Source organism: Schistocerca serialis, chromosome 12, assembly GCF_023864345.2.
Source record: "Schistocerca serialis cubense isolate TAMUIC-IGC-003099 chromosome 12, iqSchSeri2.2, whole genome shotgun sequence".
Classification (NCBI taxonomy): Eukaryota; Metazoa; Arthropoda; class Insecta; order Orthoptera; family Acrididae; genus Schistocerca; species Schistocerca serialis.
The window spans coordinates 16,263,318-16,290,035 of NC_064649.1; the positions used below are offsets into that span (position 1 = coordinate 16,263,318).

General features: G+C 44.5%; 1 protein-coding gene across 1 annotated transcript in view; it reads left to right on the plus strand.

Moving 5' to 3' along the window:
* LOC126428355 (carbonic anhydrase 6-like) overlaps window positions 1-26,718 on the plus strand; it is a 313,905-nt gene that overhangs the window by 82,964 nt on the left and 204,223 nt on the right. Inside the window, exon 5 of the mRNA XM_050090286.1 lies at window positions 25,025-25,162. Within this exon, the coding sequence (XP_049946243.1) occupies window positions 25,025-25,162 (138 nt within the window). The remainder of the gene's footprint in view (window positions 1-25,024; window positions 25,163-26,718) is intronic.

The window sequence follows — 26,718 nt, forward strand, 5'->3', positions numbered from 1 at the left end:
AAATGACTTAGTTGACAACATCGGTAGCTCCGTGAGGCTATTTGCACATGACACGGTTGTCTACAAGAAAGTAGCAACATCAGAAGACTCGTACGTACTCCAGGAGGACCTGCAGAGGATTAATGCATGGTGCGACAGCTGGCAGCTTTCCCTAAACGTAGATAAATGTAATATAATGCGCATACATAGGGGCAGAAATCCATTCCAGTACGATTATGCCATAGGTGGTAAATCATTGGAAGCGGTAACGACCGTAAAATACTTAGGAGTTACTATCCGGAGCGATCTGAAGTGGAATGATCACGTAAAACAAATAGTGGGAAAAGCAGGCGCCAGGTTGAGATTCATAGGAAGAATTCTAAGAAAATGTGACTCATCGACGAAAGAAGTAGCTTACAAAACGCTTGTTCGTCCGATTCTTGAGTATTGCTCATCAGTATGGGACCCTTACCAGGTTGGATTAATAGAAGAGATAGACATGATCCAGCGAAAAGCAGCGCGATTCGTCATGGGGACATTTAGTCAGCGCGAGAGCGTTACGGAGATGCTGAACAAGCTCCAGTGGCGGACACTTCAAGAAAGGCGTTACGCAATACGGAGAGGTTTATTATCGAAATTACGAGAGAGCACATTCCGGGAAGAGATGGGCAACATATTACTACCGCCCACATATATCTCGCGTAATGATCACAACGAAAAGATCCGAGAAATTAGAGCAAATACGGAGACTTACAAGCAGTCGTTCTTTCCACGCACAATTCGTGAATGGAACAGGGAAGGGGGGATCAGATAGTGGTACAATAAGTACCCTCCGCCACACACCGTAAGGTGGCTCGCGGAGTATAGATGTAGATGTAGATGTAGATGCATCTAATTTGCCACATAAGAGCCTCCTCTTTCTGTTGAATGGCTCCTTTGCTATGGCAATTCGAGTTTTCACCTTCTGGTGACATCTCAAGTCTTCAGTTATTGTGCTTCCAAGATATTTAAATTCACTTACGTGGCTAATGGTAGATTGTCCTATTTTAATATTGGACAGTCTGCGTCTTGTACTGATGACCATACTCTTTGTTTTTGCTGTGTTTATTTGCATCCCATATTCCACACAAGCTTCATTCAGATCTCTGAGCATGTTATTCACTGTCCGCTCACTTTCTGCCACTAATACCATGTCATCAGCAAATCTTACACATTCTATTCTCTATCCACCAATACATATTCCTCTTTTCCCATCTAAGCTTTTCGCAACAATCTCTTCGAGGTATACGTTAAACAACAGTGGGGAAAGGCAACAACCTTGTCCAACACCTCGTCCAATGCTCGACATGTAAAAACAGATAAAATTTATTTGCAACACAAACTCGAACAGCAACATCACCAAGGTTCTTGCAAATGGCGGCGTGACGTGTGCACTTTATACAAAGCACTGGATGCGTTCATTGTCTCACTGCAACCTCTAGGAACAGCAATAAACGCCCCCCCCCCCTTCCTGCGGCGTCTGATCTGTCTTTTCGATATAGGCTGCACCGGTCGCTAAATATTTCGGAGCTTTCTGCTTCAGGTTTAAGCCAGCTCTAGTTCCGAAGAATAATTTGAGCGCGCCAACTTGGACAACTTGCTATAAAAATATTGACACTCGAAATGTCTCTACTCTGTACACAGTCTGATTTCGTTCTCTACATCTACATCTACATACATACTCCGCAATCCACCATACGGTGCGTTGCGGAGGGTACCTCATACCACAACTAGCATCTTCTCTCCCTGTTCCATTCCCAAACAGAATGAGGGAAAAATGTCTGCCTATATGCCTCTGTATGAGTCCTAATCCCTCTTATCTTATCTTTGTGGTCTTTCCGCGAAATGTAAGTTGGCGGCAATAAAATTGTACTGCAGTCAGCCTCAAATGCTGGTTCTCTAAATTTCCTCAGTAGCGACTGACGAAATGAACGCCTCCTTTCCTCCAGAGACTCCCACCCGAGTTCCTGAAGTATTTCTGTAACACTCGCGTGATGATCAAACCTACCAGTAACAAATCTAGCAGCCCGCCTCTGAATTTCTTCTATGTCCTCCCACAATCCGATCTGATAGGGATCCCAAACGCTGGAGCAGTACTCAAGAATAGGTCGTATTAGTGTTTTATAAGCGGTCTCCTTTACAGATGAACCACATCTTCCCAAAATTCTACCAATGAACCGAAGACGACTATCCGCCTTCCCCCCAACTGCCATTACATGCTTGTCCCACTTCATATCGCTCTGCGATGTTACGCCCAAATATTTAATCGACGTGACTGTGTTAAGCGCTACACTACTAATGGAGTATTCAAACATTACGGGATTCTTTTTTCTATTCATCTCCATTAATTTACATTTATCTATATTTAGAGTTAGCTGAATTGACTGGTGAACTTTCGATATTTTGTCAGTTGATTTTATGTATTGCAGTTGCTTTGATGATATCTTTCTCTTATGTTAGTGCTTTCGGTTCTAAAGTTAACGTCAGTACCCAGTTCTTCATGGATCTAAGTGCATCGTAATTGTGTGTGTTTGTTCGGCGTGATGATTCATGTTTTGTTGATGTCAGTATAGGCTGGGTTCCTGTAAATGTTAAAACTATGCTCTTGCTGTTTACTAACAATTGTGAGTTATAAGAACTATACGGTCCGTCTCATTTTCTATTTTCACCCATTACTTTGTTATGGAGTGAAATAATGCAAGAAGTTCATCTTTCCTGCCATCAAATAGAAGTAAAATCTCATGCTGTTGTAAACAATTTTTTCAGCTAGTTTGTTTTTCCATACAAAAACTTTATTTTCTAAATGGTTCACCAATATGTCCGCCAGGAGGCATGGCATGTTGTTGCACATGACTAGACCTTCTTTCTTTTGTTAGTGGTTCCGACACAGTACTAGTTCAACTAAAGCGGCCAACTCTTGTATCTCCAGTACAAATAGTTTTCTGTCTTTGAAAGGTTTCTATCTAATAATTTCACTTGTCTCTAAGATACGTACCTTTTTGAATAAGTTGACTTCTCTCGGGATCTTTATATCTCTGATGAGAGTTTTAGCCCATTGTGTCATTCTCTTGCAGACATTATTTTAAAAAAAAGTAATACACCGTCGGAAGAAAATAGTACACCCTTTCAGACGTTTCCAATTCACTCAAGATTTATTATTGCAACGGAGCATATACAGGTCAATAGCGCAAGCGGTTTTGAGGTACCAGGTATCAACCCAGGCTGAAACACCCATCCTGGTGAATGATGTGGCCTCCACGGGCAGCAATGCAAGCGCTGACTCTGGAATCTAGCAGATCGCACAGATGGCGAATACTGTCCTGGGATACGTTGAGCGGTTCTAGGCGCTTCAGTCTGGAACTGTGCGACCGCTACGGTCGAAGGTTCGAATCCTGCCTCGGGCATGGATGTGTGTGATGTCCTTAGGTTAGTTAGGTTTAAGTAGTTCTAAGTTCTAGGGGACTGATGACCTCAGATGTTAAGTCCCATAGTGCTCAGAGCCATTTGAACCATTTCGGACACGTTATTCACGGCTGCTCGATCTGTTCACGTAGTTCTGTAAGAAGTGTTGGTTGACGAGTAGCATACCCGACATCAGCCCGACTGGTGACAGGTCTGGAGATAGCGTTGGCCAGGGATGTTGCTGCGGGTCTTGCATAGCTCGTTGAGTTTCACGGTCGGCGTGTGGACGAGCGTTATCCTGTTGGAACAACACGTCACCTTCCTGTCTCAAGAAGGGCAAAAGAACGGTTCTAATAACATTCTGCACGTATTGAGCACAGGTTAGCGCCCCCTCCACAAACACCAAAGGTGAACGAGAGTCGTAGCTTGTCACACCCCAGGCCTGGGGTGCGGCCAAGTGTCTCTAGGAGAGACCGCTCGCCAGATTTACCTCATACTCGCAAACGGTCATCACTTTCGCACAGACAGGATCTGCTTTCATTACTGAAGAGCACGTCACGCCATTACAACTTGCAACTGATCCTCTGACGGCAACACATCGATGTTGTGGTGTGAGTGGAAGACGGGCTACACGTGTGCGTGCCCGTTGTTGTTGTTGTGGTCTTCAGTCCTGAGACTGGTTTGATGCAGCTCTTCATGCTACTCTATCCTGTGCAAGCTTCTTCGTCTCCCAGTACCTACTGCAGCCTACATCCTTCTCAATCTGCTTAGTGTATTCATCTATTGGTCTCCCTCTACGACTTTTACCCTCCACGCTGCTCTCCAGTACTAAATTGGTGATCCCTTGATGCCTCAGAACATGTCCTACCAACCGATCCCTTCTTCTAGTCAAGTTGTGCCACAAACTCCTCTTCTCCCCAATTCTATTCAATACCTCCTCATTAGTTACAAGATCTATCCATCTAATCTTCAGCATTCTTCTGTAGCACCACATTTCGAAATCTTCTATTCTCTTCTTGTCTAAACTATTTATCGTCCATGTTTCACTTCCACACATGGCTACACTCCATACAAATCATAAACGACTTCCTGGCACTTAAATCAATACTCGATGTTAACAAATTTCTCTTCTTCAGAAACGCTTTCTTTCCATTGCCAGTCTACATTTAATATCCTCTCTACTTCGACCATCATCAGTTATTTTGCTCCCCAAACATCAAAACTCCTTCGCTACTTTAAGTGTCTCATTCCCTAATCTAATTCCCGCAGAATCACCCGACTTAATTCGACTACATTCCATTATCCTCGTTTTGCTTTTGTTGATGTTCATCTTATATCCTCCTTTCAAGACACTGTCCATTCCGTTCAGCTGCTCTTCCAAGTCCTTTGCTGTCTCTGACAGAATTACAATGTCATCGGCGAACCTCAAAGTTTTTATTTCTTCTCCCTGGATTTTAATACCTACTCCGAACTTTTCTTTCTTTTCCTTTACTGCTTGCTCAATATACAGATTGAATAGCAACGGGGAGAGGCTACAACCCTGTCTCACTCCCTTCCCAACCACTGCCTCCCTTTCATGCCCCTCGACTCTTATAACTGCCATCTGGTTTCTGTACAAATTGTAAATAGCTTTCGCTCCCTGTATTTTACCGTTGCCACCTTTAGAATTTGAAAGAGAGTATTCCGAATTTCACATGAAGAAGAAAAAACTAATCGCCAAGCTATCGTGGTGGGTTCCTCCTTCTGTAAATAGTGAATATTATTGTGTACTTAAGGACTGTTGCAGTTGCTCGTGCTAGTGGCCAGCAAAACATCCACTGCAGTGGTGGCGAGGCGAGTTATGTTCTGGAACGGCCATGAAATTATGTTACTAAAGTCGCTAGAAATAGCGCCTCGCATTTGTAAGTTTGGATTCGGTGCTTAGTGGCACGCTGAAGATAGCTGGTTCACTTGAATGTCATTCCTTAATTTAGTGATAGATTTAGAATTTTCTGGTTTTACGAATTAGCGGTAGTTGATGTTCCTTAATAATTTCTTGTGTGTTTGGAAGGCAAATGGCCATGATAAATATAGGTCACATTGTGTTTTATGGTCGGATAGAGGCCATGTATATTTTGGTCTGTGCGCAAAGGGGCCGTGCTTATTGTATTAGCGACCTATTGAAGTGACGTTAGTGTTCTATCGCAAGTTCAAATGCCTATCTGAAGGTTGATTATCACGTTAGGTACTGCACGTTTGATTTATGTGGTGTCAGCCATTCAGCAAAGACGGATTATCTTGTAAGGTGGACCTTAAGTCATTGGGTGTGGACTGACACATCTTTTCACGTAGTACCTAGATATTGTTTTTTTGGATCAAAGGAAACTAAGCTCCTTAATTCTGTTCATTGGTTAACTTGTAATATGTTTTTACTAAGGTATTGCTTTTATATACAGGATGAAAAGTATTTAAACCGACAAACTCTGGGAGGTTGTAGGGGACATCAAAACAAATATTTTTCCCTAATGTCATTTTTTCCTATGAGGAGTATTTAAGCCGGTAGAGGAAGATTTCTCTGGCTGTAAATTAATTAAACCAACAAACACTTTTCCTTTTTTTTATGACCAAGAGACAACTCATTGACACAACCCAATTTCAATTACAGTAGATTTTGAAAAATGCCTTCATTGACACGTAAACAAAGGTTACACCGTTGGATCATGTTCTGTCTAACACGGGCAAAAACCCCAGGTGTATCCTGAATTGTTCCTGCTGCTGCAACCATCCGGGCAACCAGATCCTCTTCTGATGCAACAGCAGTTGCGTAAACAAGGTTGCGCATCTCTCCCCACACAAAAAAGTCCAAAGAGGACATATCTGGGGATCGAGCAAGCAACAGTACAGGACCACCTCTGCCAATTCACGTTTCTGGGAACCGTCGGTCCAGGAATCGACGCAGACTGAAATGTGTCGGCGCCCCGTCGTGTTGGAACCACATGCGTTGTCTTGTGGGGAGACGAGAAAATTGTGATAGTGCCTGCCATTTAATGGCCTAGGTAGCAGATACGGCCCAATTAAACAGTCCCCAACAACACCGACCCACACATTAACGAAGAACCGCACTTGATGAGCGCTAGTAACTGTGGCATGTGGGTTATCCTCATTCCAAACATGCGAATTGTGCATGTTGAAGACTCCATCAAGCCCAAACGTTGCTTCGTCGGTAAAAAACACAGAGGATGGAAATGTAGGATACATTTCACACTGTTCCAGGTACCACTGCGAAAACTGTGCTTTGGGTGGATAATCAACTGGTTCCAGGTTGTGGATACGCTGTAAGTGAAATGGACGTAACAATTGCTCTCGAAGGACTGTTCTTACATTCGTCTGATTCGTCCCCAAGTTACGTGCAATTGCACGAGTGCTGATTGAACGATACCGCTCCACATGCTGCAAGACAGCTTCCTCAAATTGCAGCGTTCTTACCGTGCGACGGCGTCCCTGTCCAGCTAATCTGCTAAATGACCCGGTCTCACGCAGACGTTGGTACACAGCAGCAAAGGTCGTATGATGCGGGATACGGCGATTAGGATATTGTTGTTGATAAACCCGCTGTGCAGCTCGTCCGTTGTGGTGCGCTACGTAGTACGCACCAACCATATCAGTGTACTCACTCCAGGTGTACCGCTCCATTAGTAAACAGAGACAATGCACTACTACACTGGTGGACAGCAGTTGCCTACAACTGAAGAGCGTAATACGCCCTCTAACAACTGAAGAGCGTAATACGGCCTCCACCGATTTAAATAATACTCATAGGGAAAAATGACATTAGGGAAAAATATTTGTTTTGATGTCCCCTACAACCTCCCAGAGCTTGTCGGTTTAAATTCTTTTCACCCTGTATATACTTGTGTAACTTGTATGTACTACAGTGTGTCTGCCGCTCATGTTTTCCTGTTTTGAGAAACGTGTATAGTGGTCGGTCGACGCGAGCAAACCTCGCCCCATGAGCTTTGCAGTGTGACGGAAATCTCGGGATTTGAACTCAGGGCCGTCAGGACCCCGTTAGCGCGCGATTTCTCTATTCCATTCAACGAGAAGCTTGTTTTAGGCAGAAGATTCCCTACTGCCCAAAGTTGAGTATAGGTTCACCCTTTGAATCGTGTGTTTGCAAGATCGCAATAGATTAAAATTTGCTCGCGTCCATCACATGTTCATCAAATTGATGTTCTGCCTTAAGGTTGCATAAAGTCTGTAACCTTCCGGATGTTGAGTGTAGTAAATGCTAAGTGTAAACAGAACAATTAATAGTACCCTTGAGGTCAGACAGCAACAAATTAATTTTACCTTTTCAGTAAGTGTAAAACTGAGTGAGAAACGCGATAGCCGACATTGTAATTATTTGATTGTCTGTTTCATCTATCATTTTGGTTGTTGTTGTCGGCATGTAATGCGGCCGTTGGCACAAGTGTAACGGTTAATATTGTAAATACTACACTACTGGCCATTAAAATTGCTACAGCTAGAAGAAATGCAGATTATAAACGAGTATTCATCGGACAAATATATTATACTAGAACTGACGTGTGATTACATTTTCACGCAATTTGGGTGCATAGATCCTCAGAAATCAGTACCCAGAACAACCACCTCTGGCCGTAATAACGGCCTTGATACTCCTGGGCATTGAGTCAAACAGACCTTGGATGGCGCGTACAGGTACAGCTGCCATGCAGCTTCAACACGATACCACAGTTCATCAAGAGTAGTGACTGGCGTATTGTGACGAGACAGTTGCTCGGCCTCCATTGACCAGACGCTTTCAGTTGGTGAGAGATCAGGAGAATGTGCTGGCCAGGGCAGCAGTCGAACATTTTCTGTATCCAGAAACGCCCGTACAGGACCTGCAACATGCGGTCGTGCATTATCCTGCTGAAATGTAGGCTTTGGCAGGGATCGAATGAAGGGTAGAGCCACGGATCGTAAGACATCTGAAATGTAACATCGACTGTTCAGAGTGCCGTCAATGGGAGCAAGAGGTGACCGAGACGTGTAACCAATGGCACCCCATACCATCACTCTGGGTGATACGCCAGTATGGCGATGACGAATGCATGCTTCCAATGTAAGTTCACCGCGATGCCGCCAAACATGGATGCGACCATCATGATGCTGTAAACAGAACCTGGATTCATCCGAAAAAATGACGTTTTGCCATTAATGCACCCAGGTTCGTCGTCGAGTACATCATCACAGGCGCTCCTGTCTGTGATACAGCGTCAAGGGTAACCGCAGCCACGGTCTCCGAGCTGATTGTCCATGCTGCTGCAAACGTCGTCGAACTGTTCGTGCAGATGGTTGTTGTCTTGCAAACGTCCCCGTCTGTTGACTCAGGGATCGAGACATTGGTGCACGATCCGTTACAGCCATGCGGATAAGATACCTGTCATCTCGACTGCTAGTGATACGAGGCCGTTGGGATCCAGGACGGCGTTCCGTATTACCCTCTTGAACCCCCCGATTCCATATTCTGCTAACAGTCATTGGATCTCGAGCAACGCGAGCAGCAATGTCGCGATACGATAAACCGCAATCGCTATAGGCTACAATCCGACGTTTATCAAAGTCGGAAACTTGATGGTATGCATTTCTCCTCCTTACACGAGGCATCACAACAACATTTCACCAGGCAACGGCGGTCAACTGCTGTTTGTGTATGAGAAATCGGTTGGAAACTTTCCTCATGTCAGCACGTTGTAGGTGTCGCCACCGGCGCCAACCTAAAGTTAATCATTTTCATATCACAGCATCTTCTTCCTGTCGGTTAAATTTCGAGTCTGTAGCACGTCATCTTCGTGGTGTTGCAGTTTTAATGGCCAGTAGTGTAATAATGAAATGGTGTGCTGATGTGGCCCTCAACTACGTACGCTCCGACTCAGAGTTGAAATATTAAAAGGTTTTGGCTGGTTTCGTTGTCAAGGGTTCAAATGGCTCTGAGCACTATGGGACTCAACTTCTGAGGTCATCAGTCCCCTAGAACTTAGAACTACTTAAACCTAACTAACCTAAGGATATCACACACATCCATGCCCGAGGCAGGATTCGAGTTGCGACCGTAGCCGTCGCGCGGTTCCAGACTGAAGCGCCTAGGACCGCTCGGTCACTGCGGCCTGCCCGTTGTCTAGGGGCTGGGATACGTAGTTGCCGCATTACGAGTCAAATACTGCTGAGTCTACGATATATAATATGAATACACACATGAATCGAATGGTCGAAGATTCCTATCACTCGGCAATCGCGAATGTAACGTAGAAATTTATAAATAAAAGATTGCAATAAATAAAACCTGCAGGTACTAACTTAACGACTTTAAATGATGAGTACGATAGTAGAAGTACTTTTCAGACTGTGGTATATTTCTGCAAAACACTTATTGGTGTCGATGATCCAGCAATTAAATAAAATATAAGTTGAATAACGGGGAAACAATAGATTACTACTTCACGTAATTAATTATGAACAACAACACAGCTCGCGAGATATTCACTTCTGAACGCATACTACGTGTTCACTGGACAAGGCACGGATATCACACAAGAGCACAGGTGGGCACTCTGAAATATTTCTATCCTCCGCGACCACACTCTACTAGCCGCTGTCGCGACCGTGCGTCCGTCGCGCCGTCGCGCCCAGCGCTTCCCGTGCCCTGTGCCATCCTCTCTCGCGCCGCACTCGACGAGTACAGAACTGACGAGCGCTGTGATTGGCTAGAGCGCTCGCGCCATCTCTTCAAGCCAACGCACCCACACAAACATAATGAAACACATTCGAAATGCTGGATTCATAACTAAATAACTTGACATTACATAAATATTCCTATGGTTGGTGAACCGTGAATTTACTTTCAAAACCATTTCTTCAGAATTTACTTTATTTACTAGCAATTCATCAAGAACATTAACTCATTGAATCACACTATATGAGTATGGAAGTAGTTGCCAGTGGGTAACTGATGAAACCAAATTAAATTTCTTTCAACAAATAGAAATGTTATTCCTAAAAGCCTTTTTTTAAAAACAGATTTAAAATTATAATCAGAAAGCACCCTCAAAATATCAAGTTACAATTTTATTCAGAGGCAGAAAGAACAAATGTTGTCAGTATGAGCTTTCGGGCTGAGAACCTTGCCGCTGCCTTTTGACACGGCCGTAATCACGGCCGCTCACAACAACCTCTGAAAGACTACACTGGTGCAAATCTGCAACACACCAGATTACTTTACACTAAAAATTTTTAACAACTCACACAAGCACATGAACTATGTACCCCGTAGGAGGGATGGAAATCATACAAAACACTAACAATTAAAATATTAACTTTGCCACCGAAGGTGCAACTTGATTTTAACTTCTAAGAAAAGTCTTACGGTGGAAGGGTGGCAACTTTATATACTAAAATGACCATTTAAATAAAACCCATGAAATGCAGTCTTACATCAAATATATAAACATGCTCTACATTACACATATACCGCCTCTCAAGATGATAGCCAAGATAAAAACATTTCAGGAATTCGGCCGTTACACTTCAAGCAATAAATTCCATAACACCGAATCTGACAAACATGACAGAGGCAGCTATTAATTACGGCAGACCGACAGACAGACAGACAGACACTAACTGCTTAACAAATGCGGACGAGAAACAGAGGAGCAAGCTGGGGACGAGAGACTGACCAAGAAAACAAGTAGAATTTAACAAGTAAATGAAACAACATATCACGAATGTCTTAGCTTCTAATAAACTGCGATGTCTGGCGAAGACCTGGCGCAGCACCCCCAAATCGCTCTCCCGAACCGTCCGCTGCCAGCCGCTTCAACGGACGCAGGAAGGCGCGCCGATCTCCCGTCTCACGGCGTCGCAGCTCGCACCGGCCAGACCGATGTCGTGAGTTGACTCCTGTTGCTCTCGTCTCGACCGCGAAGCCACTACCCCTCGCTATACGGCGCGGCCCACTGGACTCACGTGGCGACCTCACATACACCGACGCTCAAGACGGACAAGTCATCTCGTGTCTCAGTGAGCGACCGACCAACCGATCGATCCAGCCGCCAATGCCCATTGCCTGAAAAACTCGAGCAGACTGGCGGCCTAACACATACTAGCACTCCGGACGACAGACAGACACTGAGTACACCACACTGAGCCAGCTGACCATATCACCAAACTCGCCACCCAGCGAGCTCATAGCGCCCCTTAAAAGCACGTGAACAGGCAACCTTTCCCCTTTCCCACCAGAGGGAGACACCAAAGCTGCGATTGCCACAGCGGCGCCACCGCCAGAAACGGAGGGCGACTGCTTCACACCACGCGCTGCGGCGCGCTCTTCAAAACAGCAATTTTTACCACGGCTCAGCTGGGCGATAAACACGCTCTAACACACAGTAAAGTACATATACAGCCGGCCGAAGTGGCCGTGCGGTTAAAGGCGCTGCAGTCTGGAACCGCAAGACCGCTACGGTCGCAGGTTCGAATCCTGCCTTGGGCATGGATGTTTGTGATGTCCTTAGGTTAGTTAGGTTTAACTAGTTCTAAGTTCTAGGGGACTAATGACCTCAGCAGTTGAGTCCCATAATGCTCAGAGACATTTGAACCATTTTTGAAAGTATATATTCAAATTAAATATACATATATCAAAGGAATAGCAAGCAAAAGTAGGCCAGTAGCCTAATGTCTCTGTGCTTTCTAAAACACAGTAAATAATTGACCAATTTCTTCATGAATAGCGTATATCAGATACAAACACATAGATGAATTAATATATTTATAAGTATGCTGCTACCGTTTTTTCGTGTAACTGTGGAGTACTGACGCAATCGATAGTAATCGGCCACTTTGACCTCCAATAACTCATGTACTATTTCAGTTACATACCTGTAATTCATGCCAATTTAGGTTTACACTAATAGCTTTATAAAAACACGTCGATCGACGAAATGGGATGAGCCGTTTGGATTTTGGAAATTCGTTGTTGAGTGTTACATGTTTAATTTACAGTCAGATACCAAACTTTAAACTAATAAAGATATTGAAAATCTGATTACACCATCAGAATCATCGTGCAAATAACAGTAATGAACATGTTTCTTTTTGAGGTATCATGATTCATCTGGCTACTATTAATTTCTATACAAACTGTGAAATTTCTGCCATTAAGGTTTCAGAAAGTCCGCCATCTTTGGCTCTCCCGGCATACAAGTCTCTTTCATGAATCCAGCGTCACCAAGGAATTCCCAGCCACTTAGATTATTTCCAGGGCGCCACAACTCGCCCGTTACCTCACAACCAGCTATCAATTTGGATGCATACCAGGCATATAAAAGCATATCTCAAAAGATAGGTGTGAACAAGTGGGTATGGACCAACGCACGAATTCTGATAGGATCCCCCCTATTTCGCAGTTCTTTGCTCTGGCTGTGATGCCGCGTGATTCTGAGCCAGAAAACGTTACACGGTTTGCAAAGATGGCACAAGTTTCATGGTGCACGTCGGCTGAGCGTCTCTTTTCACGAAAGTGCTATCTAGTGTGTTATGCATCACGATAAAAATAGCTGTCAATACATTATATGTTCTTACTGGTAAATGATTATTAATCATGTGGTTATTGTTGCTGTGGTCTTCAGTACTGAGACTGGTTTGATGCAGTTCTCCATGCTACTACATCCTGTGCAAGCTTCTTCATCTCCCAGTACCTACTGCAGCCTACATCCTTCTGAATCTGCTTAGTGTATTCATCTCTTGGTCTCCCTCTACGATTTTTACCCTCCACGCTGCCCTCCATTACTAAATTAGTGATCCCTTGATGCCTCAGAACATGTCCTACCAATCGATCCCATCCTCTAGTCAAGTTGTGCCAGAAACTTCTCCCCAATTCTATTCAATACCTCCTCATTGGTTATGTGATCTACCCATCTAATCTTCAGCATTCTTCTGTAGCACCACATTTCGAAAGCTTCTATTCTCTTCTTGTCTAAACTATTTATAGTCCATGTTTCACTTCCATACATGGCTACACTCCATACAAATACTTGCAGAAACGACTTCCTGAAACTTAAATCAATACTCGATGTTAACAAATTTCTCTTCTTCAGAAACGCTTTCCTTGCCATTGGCAGTCTACATTTTATATCCTCTCTACTTCGACCATCATCAGTTATTTTGCTCCCCAAATAGCAAAACTCCTTTACTACTTTAAGTGTCTCATTTCCTAATGTCATTCCCTCAGCGTCACCCGACTTAATGCGACTACATTCCATTATCCTCGTTTTTATTTTGTTGATGTTCATCTTATACCCTCCTTTCAAGACACTGTTCATTCCGTTCAACTGCTCTTCCAAGCCCTTTGATGTCTCTGACAGAATTACAATGTCATTTTTATTTCTTCTCCATGGATTTTAATACCTACTCCGAACTTTTCACTTGTTTCCTTTACTGCTTGCTCAGTATACAGATTGAATAACATCGGGGAGAGGCTACAACCCTGTCTTACTCCCTTCCCAACCGCTGCTTCCCTTTCATGCCCCTCGACTCTTATAGCTGCCATCTGGTTTCTGTACAAATTGTAAATAGCCTTTCGCTCCCTGTATTTCACCCCTGCCACCTTCAGAATTTGAAAGAGAATATTCCAGTCAACATTCTCAAAAGCTTTCTCTAAGTCTACAAATGCTAGAAACGTAGGTATGCCTTTCCTTAATCATACCTCACGATATTACACTTAAAAACAAAAAGAAAAATGGTGTTCCCATTATCACTACATTTCATATACACTGAAAAAGAAATATCGAATGAGAAAATAAAGCCATGACCTAGAATCCAACACGGACCACCAGTTTGGTAGCGCAGTGGCTTGACCGCTTTTTTTTTTACACGCAAGCCCCTTTCTTTGAAAATTATTTTTTTTTATGCTACCCATTTCACTTTAATTATAAAAAAATAATGGAGAGTAGAGTTGTCAGTTATGAGCTGGTGGAGACAGGGTGGGCAGGGGTCGAAACCCGAGGCCTGGCCACTGTGCCTCCCCCTTCCTATTCCTGAATCACTCCCCTCTATTTTTTTTATCGGGAACAGGGTAAGTAAACAAAATATCTTTATTCGTACTTGCATACATACAACAGACATGCAATCCTTCCGGCGTAATCAACACGAGACATTACACTCGAACAAGGCGAGCAAAAGTCTTTATTAAGAAGGTTTCCTAAAAGAATAACGATAAAACTGAAGCAAGGTAAGAGGTGTGAGGCAATAGACAAAAAGGGAAGAAGCTGCAGGGGTGTGATAAGACTTGCAGGCAACTGCCTGATTGACCACCGACTTCGTTGTGCTAGACGGGATCAATTAAGCGTACCCGAGGTACAGCATCAAAACAGGAAAACATTAATAGCCATAACATCTTTAACTCCCCGTATTATAGTAATAAAAATATTTGTTTTGCAAATAAAAACCATCTTTTCTTGTTGCACTGTATTTTATTTCTCTCAGACCCGTTTCGCATTATTCACTTTAAGACATCTTCTGTGGGGATAGTTCTCGTTTTTGTTTGCCATCTGCTTTTCCTCTCGGCTGGTCGCATGCTGTATGTCGCACTACAGCTCTGTGTACGAAATACAATCGAGGACACGCAGATGACAATCAAAAACGCGAAGAATTATCCCCACTGACGATGCCTTAAAGTGAAAAAGGCACAACGACTCTGGGGGAGATAAAATACAGTGCACCAAGAAAAGTTGGTTTTTATTTACAAAACAAATATTTCGTTGCTTGCTGCGGAGGATAACCACGCAAATATACTCCTCATATTAATAATAATGTATGTTTTTAAACGATCTTTCGAAGTATAGCACTGAAAATACTATTTTTCGTCATCAATTTTGACCTCGATTGTTGATGTTGTTACTGCGGCCTTCAGTCGAGAGACTGGTTTGATGCAAAAAATGGTTCAAATGGCTCTGAGCACTATGGGACTTAACTTCTGAGGTCATCAGTCCCCTAGAACTTAGAACTACTTAAACCTAATTAACCTAAGGACATCACACACATCCATGCCTGAGGCAGGATTCGAACAGCGCCTAGAACCGCTCTACCACCCGGGCCGGTTGATTTGATGCAGTTCTCCTTGCTACTCTATCCTCTGCAAGCTTCTTCATCTCCGAGTAACTAATGCAACCTACATCCTTCTGAATCTGTTTAGTGTATTCATGCCTTGGCCTTCCTCTACGATTTTTACCCTCTGCTCTTCCCTGCAATACTAAATTCGTGATCCCTTGATGCCTCAGAACGTGTGCTGGCAACCGATCCCTTCTTCTAGTCAAATTGAATCTCAAATTCCTCTTCTCCCCAATTATGTTCAGTACCTCCTCATTAGTTACTTGATCTACCCATCGAATCAAATGGTTCAAATGGCTCTGAGCACTATGGGACTTAACGTCTGAGGTCATCAGTCCGTTAGAACATAAAACTACTTAAACCTAACTAACCTAAGGACACCACACACATCCATGCCTGAGGCAGGATTCGAACCTGCGACCGTAGCAGTCACGCGGTTCCGGACTGAAGCGCCTAGAACCGCTCGTCCACCGCGGCCGGCCCCATCTAATCTTCAGCATTATTCTGTAGCACGACATTTCGAAAGCTTATATTCTCTTCTTGCCTAAACTATTTATCGTCCATGTTTCACTTCCATACATGGCTACACTCCATACAAATACTTTCAGAAGACCTCCTGACAGTTAAATCTATACTAGATGTTAACAGATTTCTCTTCTTCATAAACCCTTTTGTTGCCATCTCCACTCTACACTTTATATCCTCCCTACTTCGACCATAGGATGTACCCGTGGTCTAGAGGAAGCGACTTTGATTCCTAATCAAAACGTCTTCGGTTCCGGGTTCAAACCCTGACACTGCCTAAATTTTGATAAATAATCAGCATTGGCGGCCGAAGACTTCCGGCATAAGAAGTCAGCCTCATTCTGCCAACGGCCTTGTCAAAGAGGGCGGAGGAGCGGATGATCAACGCCATGAGGATGCAGAAGGCAATGGAAACCACTGCATTAAATACACGTAACGTGTATCCACAGGACATGTGGCCTGTAATTGAAGAAGTGTCATGATGATCTCTCCATTGGCAAAAGATTCCGGAATAGTCCCCCATTCGGATATCCGGGAGGGGGCTGCCAAGGGGGAGGTTACCATGAGAAAAGATTGAATAATCTACGAAAGGATAACGTTCTGCGAGTCGGGGCGTGGAATTTCAGAAGCTTGAACGTGATAGGGAAACTAGAAAATCTTTAAAGGGAAATGCAAAGGCTCAATCTAGATATAGTAAGGGTCAGTGAAGTGAAGTGGAAGGAAGACAAGAATTTCTGGTCAGATGAGTATTGGGTAATATCAACAGCAGCATGTTATGAATAGGAAGGTAGGGCAGAGGGTGTGTTACTGTGAACAGTTCAGTGACCAGGTTGTTCTAATCAGAATCGACAGCAGACCAACACCGACAACGATAGTTCAGGTATACATGCCGACGTCGCAAGCTGAAGATGAACAGATAGAGAAAGTGTATGAGGATATTGAAAGGGTAATGCAATATGTAAAGGGGGACGAAAATCTAATAGTCATGAGCGACTGGAATGCAGTTGTAGGGGAAGGAGTAGAAGAAAAGGTTACATATGAATATGGGCTTGGGACAAGGAATGAAAGAGGAGAAAGACTAATTGAGTTCTGTAACAAGTTTCAGCTAGTAATAGCGAATACCCTGTTCAAGAATCACAAGAGGAGGAGGTATACTTGGAAAAGGCCGGGAGATACGGGAAGATTTCAATTAGATTACATCATGGTCAGACAGAGATTCCGAAATCAGATACTGGATTGTAAGGCGTACCCAGGAGCAGATATAGACTCAGATCACAATATAGTAGTGAGTGCAGTTCAAGACATTAGTCAGGAAGAATCAATACGCAAAGGAGTGGGATACGGAAGTACTAAGGAATGACGAGATACGTTTGAAGTTCTCTAACGCTATAGATACAGCAATAAGGAATAGCGCAGTAGGCAGTACAGTTGAAGAGGAATGGACATCTCAAAAAAGGGCCATCAAAGAAGTTGGGAAGGAAAACATAGGTACAAAGAAGGTAGCTGCGAAGAAACCATGGGTAACAGAAGAAATACTTCAGTTGATTGATGAAAGGAGGAAGTACAAACATCTTCCGGGAAAATCAGGAATACAGAAATAAAAGTCGCTGAGGAATGAAATAAATAGGAAGTGCAGGGAAGCTAAGACGAAATGGCTGCAGGAAAAATGTGAAGACATCGAAAAAGATATGATTGTCGGAAGGACAGACTCAGCATACAGGAAAGTCAAAACAACCTTTGGTGACATTAAAAGCAACGGTGGTAACATTAATAGTGCAACGGAAATTCCACTGTTAAATGCAGAGGAGAGAGCAGATAGGTGGAAAGAATACATTGAAAGCCTCTATGAGGGTGAAGATTTGTCTGATGTGATAGAAGAAGAAACAGGAGTCTATTTAGAAGAGATAGGGGATCCAGTATTAGAATCGGAATTTAAAAGAGCTTTGGAGGACTTACGGTCAAATAAGGCAGAAGGGATAGATAACATTCCATCAGAATTTCTAAAATCATTGGGGGAAGTGGCAACAAAACGACTATTCACGTTGGTGTGTAGAATATATGAGTCTGGCGATTACCATCTGACTTTCAGAAAAGCATCATCCACACAATTCCGAAGACGGCAAGAGCTGACAAGTGCGAGAATTATCGCACAATCAGCTTAACAGCTCATGCATCGAAGCTGCTTACAAGAATAATATACAGAAGAATGGAAAAGAAAATTGAGACTGCGCTAGGTGACGATCAGTTTGGCTTTAGGAAAAGTAAAGGGACGAGAGAGGCAATTCTGACGTTACGGCTAATAATGGAAGCAAGGCTAAAGAAAAATAAAGACACTTTCATAGGATTTGTCGACCTGGAAGAAGCGTTCGACAATATAAAATGGTGCAAGCTGTTCGATATTCTGAAAAAAGTAGGGGTAAGCTATAGGGAGAGACGGGTCATATACAATATGTACAACAACCAAGAGGGAATAATAAGAGTGGACGATCAAGAACGAAGTGCTCGTATTAAGAAGGGTGTAAGACAAGGCTGTAGCCTTTCGCCCCTACTCTTCAATCTGTACATCGAGGAAGCAATGATGGAAATAAAAGAAAGGTTCAGGAGTGGAATTAAAATACAAGGTGAAAGGATATCAATGATACGATTCGCTGATGACATTGCTATCCTGAGTGAAAGTGAAGGAGAATTAAATGACCTGCTGAACGGAATGAACAGTCTAATGAGTATACAGTATGGTTTGAGAGTAAATCGGAGAAAGACGAAGGTAATGAGAAGTAGTAGAAATGAGAACAGTGAGAAACTTAACATCAGGATTGACGGTCACGAAGTCAATGAAGTTAAGGAATTCTGCTACCTAGGCAGTAAAATAACCAATGACGGATGGAGCAAGGAGGACGTCAAAAGCAGACTCGCTATGGCAAAAAAGGCATTTCTGGCCGATAGAAGTCTATTAATATCAAATACCGGCCTTAATTTGAGGAAGAAATTTCTGAGGATGTACGAGGGCAGTTCAATAAGTAATGCAACACATTTTTTTTCTGAAACAGGGGTTGTTTTATTCAGCATTGAAATACACCAGGTTATTCCCCAATCTTTTAGCTACACAACACTATTTTTCAACGTAATCTCCATTCATGCTACGGCCTTACGCCACCTTGAAATGAGGGCCTGTATGCCTGCACGGTATCATTCCCCTGGTCGATGTCGGAGCCAACGTCGTACTGCATCAATAACTTCTTCATCATCCGCGTAGTGCCTCCCACGGATTGCGTCCTTCATTGGGCCAAACATATGGAAGTCCGACGGTGCAAGATCGGGGCTGTAGGGTGCATGAGGAAGAACAGTCCACTGAAGTTTTGTGAGCTCCTCTCGGGTGCGAAGACTTGTGTGAGGTGTTGCGTTGTCATGAAGAAGGAGAAGTTCGTTCAGATTTTTGTGCCTACGAACACGCTGAAGTCGTTTCTTCAATTTCTGAAGAGTAGCACAATACACTTCAGAGTTGATCGTTTGACCATGGGGAAGGACATCGAACAGAATAACCCCTTCAGCGTCCCAGAAGAGTGTAACCATGACTTTACCGGCTGAGGGTATGGCTTTAAACTTTTTCTTGGTAGGGGAGTGGGTGTGGCGCCACTGCATTGATTGCCGTTTTGTTTCAGGTTCGAAGTGATGAACCCATGTTTCATCGCCTGTAACAATCTTTGACAAGATATTGTCACCCTCAGCCACATGACGAGCAAGCAATTCCGCACAGATGGTTCTCCTTTGCTCTTTATGGTGTTCGGTTAGACAACGAGGGACCCAGCGGGAACAAACCTTTGAATATCCCAACTGGTGAACAATTGTGACAGCACTACCAACAGAGATGTCAAGTTGAGCACTGAGTTGTTTGATGGTGATCCGTCGATCATCTCTAACGAGTGTGTTCGCACGCTCCGCCATTGCAGGAGTCAAAGCTGTGCACGGCCGGCCCGCACGCGGGAGATCAGACAGTCTTGCTTGACCTTGCGGCGATGATGACACACGCTTTGCCCAACGACTCACCGTGCTTTTGTCCACTGCCAGATCACCGTAGACATTCTGCAAGCGCCTATGAATATCTGAGATGCCCTGGTTTTCCGCCAAAAGAAACTCGATCACTGCCCGTTGTTTGCAACGCACATCCGTTACAGACGCCATTTTAACAGCTCCGTACAGCGCTGCCACCTGTCGGAAGTCAATGAAACTATACGAGACGAAGCGGGAATGTTTGAAAATATTCCACAAGAAATTTCCGGTTTTTTCAACCAAAATTGGCCGAGAAAAAAAATGTGTTGCATTACTTATTGAACTGCCCTCGTACGTCTGGAGTACAGCATTGTATGGTAGTGAAACATGGACTGTGGGAAAACCGGAACAGAAGACAATCGAAGCATTTGAGATGTGGTGCTATAGACGAATGTTGAAAATTAGGTGGACTAATAAGGTAAGGAATGAGGAGGTTCTACGCAGAATCGGAGAGGAAAGGAATATGTGGAAAACACTGATAAGGAGAAGGGACAGGACGATGGGACATCTGCTAAGACAAGAGGGAATGACTTCCATGGTACTAGAGGGAGCTGTAGAGGGCAAAAACTGTAGAGGAAGACAGAGATTGGAATACGTCAAGCAAATAATTGAAGACGTAGGTTGCAAGTGCTACTCTGAGATGAAGAGGTTGGCACAGGAAAGGAATTCTTGGCGGGCCGTATCAAACCAGTCAGTAGACGACCAAAAAAAAAAAAAAAAAAGACTTCGACCATCATCAGCTATTATGCTTCGCAAATAGCAAACTCATTTACTTCTTTAAGTGTCTCATTTCCTAATGTAATTCCCTCAGCATCAACTGATTTAATTCAACTACATTCGATTACCCACGATTTGATTTTGTTGAAAGAAGGATATAAGACACTCTCCATTCCGTTCATCTGCTCTTCCAGGTCCTTTGCTGTCTCTGACAGAGCTGCAATGTCGTCGCCGGCCGGGGTGGCCGAGCGGTTCTAGGCGCTACAGTCTGTAACCGCACGACCGCTACGGCCGCAGGTTCGAATCCTGCCTCGGGCATGGGTGTGTGTGATGTCCTTAGGTTAGTTAGGTTTAAGTAGTCCTAAGTTCTAGGGAGCTGATGATCTCAGAAGTTAAGTCCCATAGTGCTCAGAGCCATTTGAACCATTTTTTTGCAATGTCGTCGCAAACCTCAAAGTTTTTATTTCTACTCCATGGATTCTAATTCCTACTGCAAATTTTTTCTTTTGTCTCCTTTATCGCTTGCTCAATACACAGATTGAATAACATCGGGGATAGGCTACAACTCTGTCTCACTCCCTTCCCATCCACTGCTTGCCTTTCACGACCCTCGACTCTTATAACTGCCATCTGATTTCTGTAGAATTTGTAAATAGCTTTTCGCTACCTGTACTTTACCCCTGCCATCTTCAGAATTTGAAAGAGAGTATTCCAGTCAACATTGTCAAAAACTTTCTCTAAGTCTACAAATGCTAGAAACGTAGGTTTGTCTTTTCTTAACCTATCTTCTCAGATGTCGTGGGGTCAGTATTGCCTCACGTGTTCCAACAATTCTACGGAATCCAGACTGATCTTCCCCGAGGTCGTCTTCCACCAGTTTTTCCATTCGCCTGTAAAGAATTCGTGTTAGTATTTTGCAACCTTTACTTATTGAACTGACAGTTCGGTAATTTTCACACCTGTCAATACTTGCTTTCTTTGGGATTGTAGTTATTATAGTCTTTTTTAAGTCTAAGGGTATTTCGCGTGTCCTTACATCTTGCACACCAGATGGTAGAGTTTTGCCAGGGCTGGCTCTACCAAGGCCATCAGTAGTTCTAATGGAATGTTGTCCACTCCAGGGGCCTTGTTTCGACTTGGGTCTTCCAGTGCTCTGTCAAATTCTTCACGCAGTTCGATTATTTTTCAAAAACTAGGGAGTGAGCCGTGGTAAAATTTGCTGTTTCGAAGAGCGCGCCGCAGCGCGTAGTGTGAAGCAGTCGCCCTCCGTTTCTGGCGGCGGCGCCGCTGTGGCAATCGCAGCTTTGGTGTCTCCCTTTGGTGGAAAAGGTTGCCTGTTCACGTGCATTTAAGGGGCGCTATCAGCTCGGCAGGGGGTCAGTCGGAGTGAGGTTAGGTCAGTCTCGCGTCACCAGTTGCTGGTCTGTCTCTCGTTTGCATTTGTGCGGCAGTTAGTGTCTGTCTGTCGTAGGAGTCCTAGTATGTCTGTCCTTTGGATCAACTTTAAGGCCAGAAAATGACAGTCTTGCCACTCCGCCAGTAACAGCTAGTGGTCGCCCGGTCGGAGCTGAGTTCCTGCATACGAGTCTGCGCGTTATGCTGCCAGTCTGCTCGAGTTGCTCGGGCAACGGTCACTGGCGGTTGGATTGGTCGGTCGCGCACTGAGACACGAGATGATGTGTCCGCCTTGAGCGTCGGCGCATGTGAGGTCCCCACGTGAGTCCATTGGGTAGCGCCGTATAGAAAGGGGTAGTGGCTTCGCGGTTCATTCGAGAGCAACAGGAGTCATCCCACGACATCGGGCTGGCCGGGGCGAGCTGCGACGCCGGGAGACGGGAGATCGGCGCGCCTTCCTGCGTCCTTTGAAGCGGCTGGCAGCGGACGGTTCGGGAGATCGTCGGGGGTGCTGCGCCAGGTCTTCGCCAGAAATCGCAGTTTATTAGAAGTGACTGGAGATGTGTTGTTTCATTTACTTGTTAAATTCTACTTGTTTTCTTGGTGAGGTCACCAGCCGCTTTGTTTTGGGGTCGTCCCACCATTCTTCTCCGTTTGCCCACCCGCTGGAAGGTGGTTATTTGTGAATTGTGGTGAATTGGGTGGTCCGTTTTTCCCTTGTTGAATTAGGGAGGTTTAGAGCAATCTGCGGTTCGGGTTGTTTAGTAAACTCCCCCCCCGGTCAATCTGCTGTACGTTAATAGCTGCCTCTGTCATGTTTGTCGGATTCGGTGTTAACGAATTTGTAGAATTAAGGTAAAGGCCGAATTCCTGAAGTATGTTTTTATCTCGCCTATCATTTTGCGAGGCGATATATGTGTAATGCAGAGCACGTTGTACACTTTATGCAAGTCTGAATTTCATGGGTTTTATTTAAATAGTCATTTTTATAAAGTTGCCACCCTTCCACCGTAAGAGCCCTTTTAAAAACAAATTGCACTTTGGTGGCAAATAATTTCTTAGTGTGAGTGTTTGTACCATTTCCATCCCGCTTACGGGGTGCATTTTTCAGAGGTCGGTGTGAGAGGTCGAGACTACGGCCGTGTTGAAAGGGGGCGGAAGCTTCTCAGCCCGAAGGCTCCTACAGAAAAAAAAAAAAAAAAAAAAAAAAAAAAAAAAAAAAAAACTGTTGTTATTCTGCTTCTGAATAATTGTAACTTGATATTTAAAGGGCGCTATCTGATTGTAATTTTAAATCTGTTTTTGAAAAGGCTTTTAGGAATAAAATTCACATTTGTTAAAGATAATTTTATTTTCCATCAGAGAATTCTTCAGCTTATGTTAACATCGGCGAATCAACTCAAGAATTCCGCATGATGAGGGGTGCCAAGCAAGGCGATCCCATCTCCCCAAAACTGTTCTCTGCTGTAATGGAAATGGCTATGTCAAAGCTGAGCTGGGAAGGTAAGAGAATTAGAATTACTGGAAGAAGGCTTACCAACTTGAGATTTGCTGATGATATTGCCTTACTGGCCAAAGACTTCGCAGAGCTCCAAAACTTAGTTACAGATCTTGCATCGGAATGTCAGGTGGTTGGCTTGAACATGAACCGTTCCAAAACAAAAGTAATGTCCAACAAATGGGTCCCAGATGGAGATGTGAAAGCCAAGGACAGTCTACTAGAAGAGGTTAGTGAATATGTCTACCTTGGCCAGATTATTAATATGAAGGGAGACAAAAGGCCAGAAATCTATCGACGCATCAAGCTTGGCTGGTAAGCATTTCGGAAGAATCCAAAAGTATTCAGATCAAAAATGCCAGTAAATCTGAAGAAAACAGTATTTGATCAATGCATTCTTCCTGTGATGACGTATGGCTGCGAGACATGGACACTGAACTCATTTACAAAAGGGAAACTTAGGACAGCACAGAGGGCTATGGAGAGATCAATGCTGGGCTATACAAGAAACGATAGGAAAAGGGCAGATGACATCCGGTCTGTGACGAAGGTTAAGGACATCTTAGAGACAGTAGGGTCCTTGAAATGGCAGTGGGCTGGCCACGTCGCAAGAAGAAAAGACAACAGATGGACGAAGCTAGTACTGGAGTGGAGTCCGAGAGAGCACCGGAGGCCTAGAGGAAGACAACCAGACAGATGGGACAAAGACATCAAGAAGATCGCTGGTGACACCTGGCAGAGAACTACCCAAGACCGTCCCACTTGGAGAAGACTGCTGAAAGCCTGCCTGAATCCACGACTCGAAGAGGCCACATCATTTAATGATCGAATTGGCTGATGATGATGATGACTTCCTGGCAACTACTTCCACGCTCACCTAGTGTGATTAAATGTGTTAAAGTTCTTGGTGAATCGCTAGTAAATAAAGTAAATTCTTTAAGAAAATATTTTGAAAGTAAAATTACGGTTCAGGGACTGTCTATCAAAAAGCCGAATCACGGGTCTCTTTATTTTGGATACAGAACGTGCTTGAAAAACTTGGTCAAAACTGGTGACCCCCGTATCAGACGCTCCCCTTGTGATAGAGGATCGCTCATCGTGTCGAGACGACGAGCGGTGCTGACTGATGAAAAGGTTGCGGAGAGTGACGCAAGACCGGGAGGCGCGGACAGGTAGCCGAAGAGCGACAGAGCGGAGAGGGGGTACCGCTACACACGCGTGGGTGTCAGCTGAGCCCCCGCCCCCACCCCCTCCGCCGCCCCTGGGTAACCCGAGCAGGCGGCGCGCGGTCCACGTCACTCGCCCACCGAGGACACGGGCGGCCCCCCGTCACCTGCCGGGAGCCGGCGAGCACCAGTCGCCCGCAGACCGCCCGCGCCGCCGGAAGCACGCTCCGCCACTTACCGCAGCGCGCAGGTACTGTACCGTAGCCTACACACGGAGATAGAATTAGGGGAGACGGCGCTACAGACTTACGCTCTAAGCCAGTTGGAGGGGCCTGCCGCCATCTTCGATCCCCCAAAACATTAGCAGACGAGTGTGTACAATTGCTTCTCGTTTGTTATTTCTGTCTTGTGCACGCGATATTTGCAGGGTGTTACAAAAAGGTACCGCCAAACTTTCAGGAAACATTCCTCACACACAAATAAAGAAAAGATGTTATGTGGACATGTGTCCGGAAACGCTTATTTCCATGTTACAGCTCATTTTAGTTTCGTCAGTATGTACTGTACTTCCTCGATTCACCGCCAGTTGGCCCAATTGAAGGAAGGTAATGTTGACTTTGCTCTACAGTACTAGCATCAAGCACATCAGTACGTAGCATCGACAGGTTAGTGTTCATCACGAACGTGGTTTTGCAGTCACTGCAATGTTTTCAAATGCGGAGTTGCAGATGCCCATTTGATGTATGGATTAGCACGGGGCAATAGCCGTGGCGCGGTACGTTTGTATCGAGACAGATTTCCAGAACGAAGGTGTCCCGACAGGAAGACGTTCGAAGCAATTGATTGGCGTCTTAGGGAGCACGGAACTTTCCAGCCTATGACTCGCGACTGAGGAAGACCTAGAACGACGAGGACACCTGCAATGGACGAGGCAATTCTTTGTGCAGTTGACGATAACCCTAATGTCAGCGTCAGAGAAGTTGCTGCAGTACAAGGTAACGATGACCACGTCACTGTATGGAGAGTGCTACGGGAGAACCAGTTGTTTCCGTACCATGTACAGAGTGTGCAGGCACTATCAGCAGCTGATTGGCCTCCACGGGTACACTTCAGCGAATGGTTCATCCAACAATGTGTTAATCCTCATTTCAGTGCAAATGCTCTCTTTACGGATGAGGCTTCATTCCAACGTGATCAAATTGTAAATTTTCACAATCAACATGTGTGGGCTGACGAGAATCCGCACGCAATTGTGCAATCACATCATCAACACAGATTTTCTGTGAACGTTTGGGCAGGCATTGTTGGTGATGTCTTGATTGGGCCCCATGTTCTTCCACCTACGCTCAATGGAGCACGTTATCATGATTTCATACGGGATACTCTACCTGTACTGCTAGAACATGCGCCTTTACAAGTACGACACAACATGTGGTTCATTCACGATGGAGCTTCTGTACATTTCAGTCGAAGTGTTCGTACGCTTCTCAACAACAGATTCGGTGACCGATGGATTGGTAGAGGTGGACCAATTCCATGGCCTCCACGCTCTCCTGACCTCAACCCTCTTGACTTTCATTTATGGGGGCATTTGAAAGCTCTTGTCTACGCAACCCCGGTACCAAATGTAGAGACTCTTCGTGCTCGTATTGTGGACGGCTGTGATACAATACGCCATTCTCCAGGGCTGCATCAGCGCATCAGGGATTCCATGCGACAGAGGGTGGATCCATGTATCCCCGCTAACGGAGGACATTTTGAACATTTCCTGTAACAAAGTGTTTGAAGACACGCTGGTACGTTCTG